This window comes from Vidua macroura, chromosome 2, assembly GCF_024509145.1.
Source record: "Vidua macroura isolate BioBank_ID:100142 chromosome 2, ASM2450914v1, whole genome shotgun sequence".
NCBI lineage: Eukaryota > Metazoa > Chordata > Aves > Passeriformes > Viduidae > Vidua > Vidua macroura.
Window position 1 is genome coordinate 15274527 of NC_071572.1, and position 13480 is coordinate 15288006.

Sequence of the window (13480 nt, forward strand, 5' to 3'; positions counted from 1 at the left end):
TAAGTTTTGTTTATAAGATTTTAGTCTTATGCTGTAGACTAATATAGTAAAATCAGGCAACCCCAAGCTCTGGGAATGATTGGCATCTGATTCAATGGCTTTGGAATGCTGAATACTCACTTTATTAAATCTATATTTTATTACATTATACTATATTATATCTATACTACATCATACTTACTCCTAACTAACTACTACTACTACTGAAAACTCGTGACTGTCAGCCGACAGTCCCAACACACACACACATGGATCCAATTGGTCAATAAATCAAAACACCATCACCAGAATCCAATCAAGCCATCACCTTCAGGTAAATAATCTTCCAACACACATGTTATAATAACTTCAACATGTTCAAAATAACAATAGGAGCAGCAAGCAGAGATGACAATTGTTTTTCTTTCTTCCCTGTTTCTCTCACAGCTTCTCTCTGTTCAGAGGGCATGTGAATACCACAGACTAAGACCAGGAATTGAAAATATGTACAAAGGTTTTAAAGGTGGCATCGCTTACTGCAGAATGCATCCTAAGCCACTTAGATACGGGCTTCCCATAGGGTACTGCTAATTATGAATAGGTTTCTGATAAGATTTTAGCTTAGTAGGGCTGAATTGACCTTTAGTTCATTTCTGTTTCATTGTTTAGTCAATTCTCCACTTTTCCTTTCAATTCCCTCCAGGGTCTGTAACTTCAGGTTGCTGGGGTTGATCATGTCATGTTACTCTGGGCAGTAGCTATGAAAGATCTTCTCATGAGCATCAAAGGTAACAGTAATGAAAAGTACCACAAAAAAGTGTTAGGCACACAAAAAAAAAAATCCTTGGACAATTTTGGTGCCTGTAAGGTGCCAAACCTTCTGTGTGAATTTCAGCTTAGTGGACACTTGGCATGTGTGTCTTTCTTCTTTCCACGAATAGTGGATGAGAAAGAAGTGCAAGACTCCCCACGCTAAAAACAAATGCCAGTGTTTGGGAGTTGTCTTGTATTCCTTAGCTTTTTTCAGGAGCCAAACAAGGCTTTCTCAAAAAGTTGTCAGCAGCAGCAAAGGCATCAGTGTCATGCATCTGGAGACTAAAGGGTACAGCATTGTTTTCTGTTATAGCAGACAATTTTCTCTGTCAATTTTGAAGTTGCAAAAGGATTTTTACAGTTAAAAATATTGTACTGCTGCTTCAGAATTTGTGAGTTGAGGATTTAATTACATTCTGACATAAAGAATGAAAAGTAACACAGTAGTGATGCACAGGAAGTAAGTTCTGGCAAGATGGGGTCTTCCATAGGATGTTGTCTTGTGGTCTTGTTCACGTGAGAATGCTGTTTGACTCACAAATTCTGTTTAAACGGCAGATAATTTTTAATATGGAGTAAGTTTGTCACCTAGCTGCAAAATAGACGTAAATCTCTGGGTGAAGTAATTTATTATACATTTTCATTTTTAAGGCTGTGAAAAAGAAGCTTGTGGAGTAATGTATATGTTAAGTCTAGTCCACTTCTTTTAGAAAGTTATATATTCTTCTAAATGTATACAGTGTTCTTAAATTCTCACATGGTTCACTTTTTTACCACAGCTATGTACAATATATTTCTTCTAACAACAGCAGCATCTATCACACAGATATCACACACCTTTCATACACATATTCACATTTATTATTTCAGTTATTATGGTTACTCTGAGGAGTTGTCTTTTAGATACTATTTTACCAGTGTGATGGCAGTACATAAAGGATTTACTGTACCTCCCATAAACAGTAATTTATGAAAGTTTTATCTCTGCTAATGTACTGATATGCAGAAAATGCTTTGAGCAGATGTAGAAGACTGTATTAATGTTGTATAGCTAATAAGTCAGCTTTGAAATAATTGGTTTGGGGAAATAGAAGGTTAAAAAAAAATGATGAGATTCAGGTTTAAGGTGTATCTTACAGACAATAACTTAAAAAATCTTGCTTTGCTTGATGCTGTTCACAGATTACAACTTCAGAAACTACAAATAGAAATGTGCTTTCTATGCTTTAGTGCTCATGTCTGATATGCTGAAAATCCAAATAAGATCTACAGTATTTCCTGTGTATGGTACAATGCTGTGGGGTGGTGGAAATTGATCCTGCACTGGGATGTAGAAGAGGGCAGGGAATGTAAGAGGTGAAAGAGAGGAGGAGAGGTCAAGGTATTTGTAATGGAAAGAGCTCATCCAAAGCCATCACCTGTCTCTGATGCCTGTTTAATCTAGATCTCATCTAATTTGCAGATGATATCAAACTGGGGGAGCAACTGACATGCTTGAAGGCAGGGCTGCTCTTCAGAGGGCCCCAGACAGGAACATTATGGAATCCAGCAAGGACAAATACCAGTTCTTGCCCTGGGAAGGAGGAATGCTGGCAGATCTGCAGAGTGGAACCTGATAAATTTGGGAGCAACTCTGCTGAAAAGGACCTGTGGGTCCTGGTGGGCAGCAACATAAACATGTGCCAGTCTTGTACCCTGGCACCAGCACAGTGAACAGCATCCTGGGCTGCATTAATAGCTTGTAGATTGAGGGAAGTGGTAATCCTCCTTTACTTGGTACTCATAAATCCACATCCAGAAGAGAGCATACCATTTTGTGGATGGGATGAGAATTTTGCATAAAGGGAAGATATTGATGAGCCAAAGCAAGTTCTGTGCCTCTGGAAGCTGGAGCACATGCTCCCTAAGGAAATGCTAAGGGAGGTGTGGGCTTGTTCAGCTTGAAAACAGGGTCTTGGGAGGACCTTTTGCTACATAAAAATTGTTATCCAGGAGATAGAGACACACCCTTCACAGTGATGCCTGGTGGGCAGGACAGGAGAGGGCAGATGGGACTTGAGAAGAAAGTTCCAGGCAAGGTATAAGGAAAATTTTTGTCACTATGAAGTCAGTCAAGCAGTGGACTTCTGCAGCCTCTGTCCTTTGAGGTTTGCAAAACCCAGCTGCTCAGCCTTGAACAGCCTGGTCACCTCCACTCAGAGGTGACCCTGCTTTGAACTGGAGTAGGGACCTTCTGAGTTCTCTCTCAGGCTGAGTGGTTCTGTGGCTCTAGGACAAAGCTTGGAGCCAAAACTCTTTTTTTCCTTATATTCTGGGATGTGGTTATAAGCAAATGGTTCAACCTCTGTAGTGTGTCAGTTACCTGTCTAGAAAGTGGAGGTAATGCTGTTTGTTTGCTTCAGTGGTGTTTCAATATAAGATATATGAAAGGTGATGATACTTTGGATGCTTTGTCAAAGTGGGTATGGACAGCAACAGAGTTAGGCTTTTAAAGTCTGCCTAAGAAGCTAATAGTGAGGGTACTGTGCATCTCTAGCAGTAACTGTGAAGCTGTTTTCTGTGGATTTACTTTCATGAACCCCCCCCCATATGTATTTTCAATATATATTGTCAATCCCCTTAAAAGGTAGTGAGCAGTAAAATGTGTTAGTGTTAGCAACAGCTCTGACAGCAGTCTTGCTATATGCTTCTGCCAATTATGGTAACATTTGTCATATTTTCCTAGTTAATATTTTTTTTCCTGCTATGGTGGTTGTTTCTGTGGTCTTCTCATTGGAAGGAAGCAGACTTAGCTGCCTTTACATCAGGGGCTCTGTACTGGTTCTGCCCTGTTTATCAAATGTACAGCTCACTACTGGATAAACTGAAACAACTATTTTTTTCCCTCCTCACACTTTTCAGCTTTAGTGATCTTAACTAAGAGATTTTTAAAGCTGTCCTACAGTTTTCACACATAGATAAGGGGTTATTTGAAGAAGAAAAACAGTAGTGGCCATTGGAAAAGGTTACTGAAAATTGCTTTCTTTTTGTGGCATTTCAACTTAAATGTAACATTAGAGCAGGCAGAGGTGTATACATAGAAGTTTTAAGAAATCTTGGGAGCTTGAGATTTAGAATATTCTGTAATACCTTTTTTAAGCTGGTTCTTTTTTTTTTTTTTTTCTTTTCCCTCTCTACCTGTCTTCTGCAGGAAATAAAGAAAGACATGAAGAAAGAAAATACTGCCAACAAACCACCAGAGAAGCCTATAAATGAAGTTTCCAATGGAAGCCCTTTACTGTTGTCTGAGACAATTATTAGAACCAACAAAAAAGGTATAGTATACGGACATTAAATGCATAATAAATTCAGGACTCCAAAGAACAAAATGTAAACTTTCCTTGTTTCTATAAATAAAGCTAGAGTCTATTTAACTGAAAAGGCATAGCAGGAATAATAATAGAAAAAAATCTTTGTCCTCTTTGACTGGCATATATGGAAGCATGTCTAAGACTTCCACATTAATTTGCACAGAGATCCCTTTCTTTTTAGGGAAATCCCTCCTCCATACATTTAATTAAGGAAAGTTATATGAGGAGATTGCTAAAGCTTATTAAAGTAAGGAAATGGCAGCTTGCATATATGGAGGGTTTTACACAGGGATGTCAGTCTACATTCACATATTCATGCTTTATCTGGGACAGAGAGCTCTAAAAAAGGGTAAAAAAGTGGAAAACATACAACTTAATGCATTAGTTTCTTGGGAAGTGTCTTTCACTTGGGAAGTGTCTTTTGTTTGAGACTGGAATGTGTTCTCTTCATGTCTGGCTTGACTCCCAATGCAGATTCCTACGTGGGGTTTTGGATGGCTAAAATGAAAACCTCCAAATCTTCTGTGTCATTCCCTAGCTCCCTGCCCTGCTTTCAGAACTACCAGAACAAAACAAAAAATTGGAAATATAAAACCTGGACTTTTCTTCAGGTTATATATATGCTCCTGTTTGTAGGAGGACAGCTGGGTCTGTGCAAGAGATGTGCCGTAATTTTTTCTGGAGGATTCACTCGACAGTTTCTTGCTTGCTGTCTTATACAGAATAATCTGCTGTCATTAAATCATTGCTGTAATGTAATTTCCATTTTAGTGTGTCTTCTATACTTTTAGGATTGTTATGGACATTTCCTGTTATGTATTATCACCTAGCATTTTATTTGAGCTGCAGTTTCAGTCTTATACTTAAGGTTTACAACTGCAAGTGAAGAAGAACTAATAAGTCTTGCAAAATGTATTACTTCCTTTAAAATGTGAAGCAGACTAATCTCTACCTCTTTTGCAATGATTGATATCCTCTGAAAGAAAAGATTGGAAATAAATCTCAGAAAACTTTGTCTTTTGAGCTTGCAATTTTGTCTTGAATCTAGAGACACGTCCAAAATTTCTGCTTTGCGTCATAAGTTTTTCAAGCAACAGCAGAATTAAATTACTAAGAATTATTATTTTTCATGGCTGCTATACAGAACCATATGAGTAGTTGGGAAATTATCTAGGGACCAAGTTTGTTCCATATTGCTTCAGCTGCTATTTGGAGAAGGCTAATAGCTGTGGCAGATACAGAGATTTGTTTCAGTCACAAGGGGATAGCACTCCAAATATGGCTCTTAGAGCACTTTCTCCTCCTTTTTCTTCCCTCTGGCTAGAAGCTTTAAAGGATTCAGGAGAGAAGGATTTTTCTGTCTCTAGCTGAAGAATACAAAATCTCATATTTACTGAGATGAGAAAAGCAAAGTCTGACATGAAGATCTGTAGGCTGAGGCATGGGTTAGGTTTGGAAGTAGCAGATTTCATATTAGGATGTTATTTCATTGGACTTGGTTGGTGGGGATTGCACTGCTCATGGCCACCTATACATCATGTCAGGGTTGGTGCACTGTTCATGTTGGCTGCTTCTCCACAGCCATTTCTGTTGCTGCAGAAAAAGCAGGTGCAGAAGGCCATGATCTGGCAGCACAGAGAGGATGCAGGGGGCACAACAACGCAGGAGAGCTTCCCCTGGTTTTTCCTGGGATCAGTTTGAGCATGGTGCTACATGGTAGCCATGGTAGCCTTGTTTAAGTGTGGAGGGTTGAGCAAATAGTTGCTGCTGTGTTCAGAAAGAGTTTTCTAAGATCTGTGTGGCCAATCTCCTTGTGCAAAGTGTTGCCATATTGTATTGAAGAGGGAGCCCTTAGTGCCATGGGCTTTTCTTCAAGTGTTCTTGAAGGAAAAAGTGTCCCACTTTTCTTCAAGTGTTCTTGTCCTGGGATTTTTATCAAATCCTAACTCAATCTGTTTATTGATCACACAATGTGACCTGAATGACATGAAAAAGGGGACAGGGACAGAGTGTTTGTGTTTGGTTCATTGGTTGGTTTGTTTTCTTGTGTTCTCTTTGTTGTTAGGAAGTGAGGAGGACAGGGATGCATCTAAAGGTCTTTAGCCACTGTTCAGCAGTGAAAGTGGCAGGCAGTATTTTTTATTTGCTTGGGCAATGTTATCCTGCTGCTTGCAACTTCAGATTCGATCCAGTGATGTGGGAGTGAAGCATTCTGTGCTGCTGCATTGTTTTTATTACCAAGATGATGATAATAAGTGTTATTCTACTGCTGTGGTGTTATATTGTGTAGTTTTACTACTTAACTTGGTTGGCCTAATTTAAGTGTCAGCACTTTAGCAAGCATTTACATTTTGAGGAGAAGAATCTTGGCCTCTTGGGCTTCTGGCTTGTAGAGAGTTTTTCCTTGAGAAATATTGACAAGTGTCCAACAGTGGTATTCAAGGAAAATAGCTAAGTTATTTGTAAGAAACAGCTAAGTAACTAAGAGGAAAATAATGAATTTCTGAACTAGAAAGGTATTTAGGATCCAACTTTATATCCTGTTTTTCATGCTAATTATTTCTAAGTACTGTATTGAAATTAGGGATTCTAATAATAAAATCAGTGTAAATTGAAATAAGTGGCTGCATAATATTTATTTGCTGACTGGGGTTAAACCACAACAGTAATGGGTGTTGGATTACACGTGTACAAATTATAGTTGGTGTAATTCCACCAGTAGTAGCCTACCTGGGTTATTACTTCCATTACATAGTGAGGGCTATAACTGGTTGTACGTCACCATTTGTGATTCACTCAGGTTTTTGTTACAAAGGCCAAGAGGAGACGGAAGGATTTAATTTTTTTCTGCTTTTCACTGTGGGCAGTAAAACCAGAATATGTCTCATCCTTTAATGTTTCTTGTTGACCACAGATATTAGTGACCTAATGGAAACAGTAGTGACCACTGCTGTGGTGGACATAATTTAGGAATGCTATGGAACTTTTGCTAAATCACTGTTGGCCAAATTACCACACTTTTCTTCCTAGGTCAGGTATTTTAATATGTATTGATTTTTCAGATAGGCAGGGCTTCATTTTTTTTCTGATTTATTGCAGTGGCATATCCAGATTTATGAGTAACTTCCATGTATTTCAGGTGTCTCTGCCTTAGGCTGTCTATTGGCAAAGCCTGATTTATACCTGCCTCATTAAGATGTTGAGATCTACTCCAGCAGGGTAGTGATGGCAATTAACATCCAGGAAACTGAGCATTTTAATTTAGCACTGCAGTGGGTTCATTCTTCACCTGTGAAAGGCTCAGGAAAGGAGTTTGCTGGAGTGTAGGGATGGGGCTGGGGAAGTGTGATGGCCTTGTGCTTTCTCTGGCTGTTCCCAGGGCTGCAGCAGCTCTGGGCTGGTTTGATGGGTGCCTCAGGTACTGCAGTGTCAGCCCAGTCCAGGGAAAAAGGCTGTGGCACTGAGGCACCTGTCTGAATCTGTAGGAATGGCAGATGTGGTTGGCTTGCATATTCATTGGCAGAAACTGGGAGGGATTTTTCTTTTGCTTCTTCCTATAGTTCATAAGTCAAGAAAATCCTTTCCTCACCATGAGTGGGTCTTTGAATATAACTTTTCTCTGTTTCAGATTTTTTTGTTGTTATATAGAATTATTGTTCTAAAACTTCTATAAAACTGATATTTTAAAAATATATTAAAAATTAGCTTTTTGCTATTTAGAATTGGCATTGTTGCACTTTGGTAATAGCAGGGTGGGAAAGCCTTTTCTTCTCTGAGAATATTTTCAGATAGTTTGAAAAAAGCTAAACTATTGCTATTGTTGAATTGTTTAATAACATAGGAAAATTATAACCAGGTCTTGGAACAGAAAAACACTGAAAGATGTATTTTTTTTCCCTTAAATGCTTTTCCAACATGGTGAAATTCCATCTCTAAGTTAACTTTCAAAATCTAAACCAAGATCCAAAGTTTGCAACTGTTTCAGATCTGTCATAAATACAGTATGATCTTCATTCAGGTATAAAGGTGCATAATGGAAACTTGCCTTCAATAACCTTTAAGTGTTAAATGGCCATAACTTATTTTAGACTAGTTTTGTTTTGATTTTTGAGTGTCCTATTTTTAAGTATTGTATTCATTGTGCTGTTTTGTGTGTCTGGGAACAAGAGCCCACTTACTTAGGTGAAGCTGCAAAACTGGAACTGATAGATTGTATTTTGTAAGTAAACTAACAACAATTGCTATATGAGTAAACATATTTGAGGCAAAGATATATTGTCTTGTTGGATATATTTGTTTTCTATAAACTGTAATTGCAGGCTGCATTGAGCCAGCAAATCTGGAACAGTTTATCATGTGTTACATGCTCTTAATCAAAGCCAAATACTGAAAGCAAGGAAAGTTTTTTCTAGTTCTCTTGAGAATTATTTAATTTACCTTCCAGCCTACATTTAAATAATAGAAATAATTTGCATGCAATGCTAAAAGGGAAATTTTGTGTAAATAAGTTTGATGATATAATAGGTTTAATTCAGGAATAAATAACAAGTCTGTTATATGCAAAACTGAGATTTAAGTCACTTTTTGTAAATTAGATAGATGAGAAAAATATTTTGCAAGAAAAATGCTTCATAATTTTGTTTGATAGTTTTTTGATTATTTGGATATAAAAAGGTACCCCATTTATTAGAAACACAGGCTGTTGGCTTCTCAGCATATGAGTGTGTTGACCCACTCTTATATTAAATAATCTATGTAAGCTATGATTCTGGTCATATTTTTCAACAGAAAGGCAAACTTCAAAATATTTTTCATAAAATATTTTATTACCAAGAAGTGCAAGTGACTGCCTTCATTGTGCTTGATGTGGTGTCTGACCCTCAGTATGCTCAGCTTTGGTTTTCCTTTCTAACACAGTAACTTTGAAGGCATTGATCTTTCTTTTGTTGAATTATTCTTCTGCTGTTTACACATTCAGGCCCTCTCCACAGACAGGCTTTGGTGTTCCCTGGCAAATACTGCCAGCTTCAGAGAAATTATTGCTAGCAGGGAAAAAAATCCCTTTCATTTTTAAGATCAGCTAATTGGTGTATAATCAGTATACAGTTTATACAAATATGCACAAGAACATACTGCTCAGCCTATTAAGGTTAAAATATGCATGCAACATATGACACCAACCCAAAACGAGACATAAAAAATTAATGACACAGGAAATGTGAATGTGCAAAATATTTATCCTTTGAGTTTAAATACCATATCTGCAAATGCATATGTAGTATCTCAGATAATACACATTTCCTTTAAAGTACTGTTTTTTGAAAATAGGGGTGAAAATTATCCCAGTATTTAGGTAAGTTACACTGCCCTGGAAGTCAATGCTTTTAGTTCAGAGAGGCAGGAAAAGACATCAGTCTGTGCTGGACATGTTGTTGTGACATTGACATGATTTTTTTTTTTGTGGCTGGAAGAAACATCTCAGTGATGTCTTCTTGGCAAGAGTGGAATGGGTGCTCACTCATTCTTTTCAAGCACATCTTGTTTATGAGTTCAATTTAAATAATGATTTGAGATAAATAAAATCTGAATTTTTTTTCCTGTGTTATGGTCATTTGCTACCCTGGTATTCAGTTAAGGTTTCATAATCTCTCTAAGATAGATTTCTAGATTTCTATCTAAGATTTCAGTATCTTGTTCCAGGAGATAATTTCTTTTCTTGTTATTTACTGTGCAGTGCCCCCCATTTTTTTTTTTTTATCCTAATTGTTTACCCTTTCTTTTCAATTACTCTTTTCTTGTAGTCTTCAAAATGCATGAATGCTAAGCCCTGACTTCTGCAATTTTGCATAGTTGGATCTATCCACTGGTGTGGCATGCTAGTATTGTGAGGTTCTGTGGAGAGGCAGCCTATAGAAACAAGAAGTAGAAATCACTCTGGGTTTGAACTGAAATTTCAGGTTAATTCTATCCTCTGAACATCTGTTTGCCTCAGTGTCTCTCTTGTGTGTCATATATTTAGGTCTGGGAATCCCATTTATGGACCATGCTGGGAAACACTAAACAAAAACACATCAAGGAGCTGACTATATATACACCCGTGTGTGTGTATATTATGTATGAAACAGGGTAACCGATAACTAAAAAAAAAAAATAGTAATGCAAGAGAAGATGCAATATTTGGGCAATTGCTAGCAGGATGTTTTCAGGTTTCTTGCAGACAGAGCATGCTTGTTTTAATAAAACATTTAGGTCTGGATCTGCATTTGGAACCTGGGAGGTTGGTATGGAAAAAATTGGGACAATGGTTTAGAATTTAATTTTATCCTGTTGGACAGGACAGAGAAGAGGCAGAAAATGACCATTTCATATGAAGCCTAAAGATATGTGGGAGAGTAGTCACTACTGAGCATTCTCAGCAGCTTCCAGATGAAACAGAGGGAGGTAGTTATGGAAACAGATGTGGTCATCATTTAGTTTGTTGGTTATTTTTATTTAAGCTAGACCCAGAATTACATTTGTATCAATGAAAAAGCAGAGACAAGTGAATTTTTAAGGAAGAGAGTGAGAGGGAACAAGTGAAATGGTGGAACAGGGCTATAGGGAGTGTTGAAAGAATAAGGAGAATAAAGTATTTTTGCAAGTAATTTACGTTTATGCACATACCCAAAAATGCTGCAAAAATGCTGTTGAGTAACAGTTTAGAGAGTGGCAGCTTCTTTTTCATTAACAGGATTTCAGTTAAATGATTTTCTTCATTTCCAAAAGCTTTGCAATACATTTTACACACCTGAAGTATGAAATTGTCAGATATATCATTTATCATTTGTACAAGCCATTTGCAAGCTCATTTTTATCACAATATGTGATAACTGCCCACAATGTACTAGTCAAGAGCAAACTTGTTGTCAGACTCAGGTGCAAAATGTTTTTCTATTCAAATTTATATTGAAATCTCCTTTAAAGAATGCAAAAACCAATAAAATATGCTGGTTGTTGAAGTAACAACAGCAATGAAACAACCTCTTGTCTCAAAACTACCTTTGCCCATCACAAAAGTGGCTGTTGGTTTTTTCACAAGGTTCTGCAGAGAAGTGTCTCCCTGCAGCCAGCAGTTGTGTCCCTCTCAGTGCTACTGATAAGTGGATAAGTCACTTGGCACCCAGCAAGGCCTTGCTGCCCTTGAGGTCTGTCCCTGCCCTTTTGCCTCTAGACTGAGCTGGCTGTGTCTCTCTCCTTTAGCCTTTCATCTGGGTGGTGTGGGATTTTTGAGAAAAACATGGCTAACTTGATTTGAAAATTAGCAGATCAAGCTTTCCCCCCGTCCCTTCTCGCCTGTAATTAAGGAATAACAGAAGATAAGCAGGGTGTTCACCAGATGCTGAGCCTTGGAGCAAGACTTTGGGATCTCTGTGTATTTCCCAGTGCCAAGACACATCCAGCAGCTGTGACAGGAGAGAGTTGGACTTCTTATTCTGTGGTAGACACAATGAAAGCAGAGAAGAAATGCAGGGATACTGTTGTGGAATACAGAACACAACTCTATCTGGACTGAATTTTGGGATCAAGAGAATATACTTTGACTGTGCAAGTTAATATATTTTCCATGAGCTCTGAAACTTTGCAGGTGTACTTTAAACTGGGTCAGTAACACTTTTTTTGTTCCTTCAGTTATCTTGATGAATTTGTAACTGCTAAGCTAAATATGCCCCTGTAAATGTTCAAGCACACTGACAGGCAGATCTTAAGTTCAGAGCTCCTTTATTTTGCTTGATGGGGTGGTAACTGGGATGGTGCTGTGTTGATTTTGAGGAGACAGGGAACTGGTGTTAGCTTTTCCTGTGGGCTGGAGCTGGGGCTGTGCAGCTGTTTACATCCTTTCCCCATGGCTTGTAGATAAGAGTAAGCTGTGCTATGTAACTAACAGCGCTAATCAGCATCCTGAGGTAGTTGAAGGTTTCTGGCTCCTGGACAACCATAAAATCCTTTGAATGATTTCTGGGCTTGTAGGTGAGGAGCAGGGCCTCTCAACAGCTTCCTTGGGTCTCCTTCAAATTTCAGTGTCATGCAGCATGAATTGAAGGCCTAAATAATTTGGATAAATGATTGGTATTAGAATTTCTTTTTTAACCCATTAAGCCCCCCCCAGTATAAAAGGTTTTTGGATGTAGGTGAAAGTTTAATGTAAACATACATCTTTGTACTTTTTTGAAAAAAGCTCCATACTTTTGCTGTCTGCATTGGCATCAAGTGACTTACTCTGCTGGTGTTGAGTCACTTCAGTGTAGGAAACCTATTGATTTCTGTCTACTTGAACCAGCGGGGAAACTACAATTATTATTCAAGACCTCCATCATCTGATGGAATGGTGTTTTTATACCCAAATTAGAACAAACTTCTGCAGAAAGGGGCTACAATGTACAAAGGAACTGTGGCTGCTGGTAGGAAGGAGCATCACAGTTTGGGTGGCTTAGGAGAGCTGAGCAGAGTTCTGCTCAGAAGTATGCTTTCCTAGGAACCTCTGAGCCAGCTTCTTGTGGGGGTTTGGACAGTGTGTGTCTGGGGACGGGCTTTAACTCTGAATGCATTTTGCAGAGGTATTTTTCGCCTCTGCTTTTGCCCTTCTTCCTTTCCCACATGCGTACATGCAATCTCTAGAGTGGTTAAAGCAAAGCTTTGCTGTTCTCTGCAAGTGGCAATAAACTGTACAAAAGCCATGTCCATAAGGCACATTGTTTGGGCTCTTTTATGATGTATGACAGATTCTATGAAACATTTTACTTTCAGGAACTGATACATGCTTTAAAACCAGTCTTCTGATAAAGCATCATGCCTAGAATAAACTTGTCACTGCATTCATTTTAATTATTTTTCACACACTATGTGAAATACTTTGGTTTATTGAGTTAAAAGCCCCTGAAATTAGGGAAATTTGCTTTGCTAGATTTGAAAAACACATGGAGGTATCAGACAGTGTTGACAATACATGACCTGGATTATCCTGAGTAAGATGGCATTTTTAGCTATTTAGGCATTCAGGTTTTGAATTCCTGTATTATATAGGTGCAGTAACTTTAATAACAAGATAGTTTGCCTGCAAAGGTGTATTTCTAGTTTTCACTGGTATGAAGTTTCCCAAATTTTATTCATTGAGCGCTTCATACGTGTTTTATCTTATTTCAGAATTTTCTTCTTTATAGTCTACCCTACCATTATCAAGGTGCACACAGCATGGGACCTTGTGCTGTTATTAGTCATGTGTTGTGATGTTATAGTACTGTTTACGCTGGTTTTTTATGGTTATGTCACTGTTTTCTAATGTTATTTTACAGTTAAGATGT

General features: G+C 38.0%; 1 protein-coding gene across 4 annotated transcripts in view; it reads left to right on the forward strand.

Annotated features, from left to right (window-relative positions):
* Positions 1–13480, forward strand: part of SH3KBP1 (SH3 domain containing kinase binding protein 1) — a 212823-nt gene that overhangs the window by 77333 nt on the left and 122010 nt on the right. For all 4 annotated transcript variants that reach the window (XM_053971068.1, XM_053971069.1, XM_053971070.1 and 1 more), the window contains one exon: positions 3983–4106. In XM_053971068.1, coding sequence (XP_053827043.1) covers positions 3983–4106 — 124 coding nt within the window. The remainder of the gene's footprint in view (positions 1–3982; positions 4107–13480) is intronic.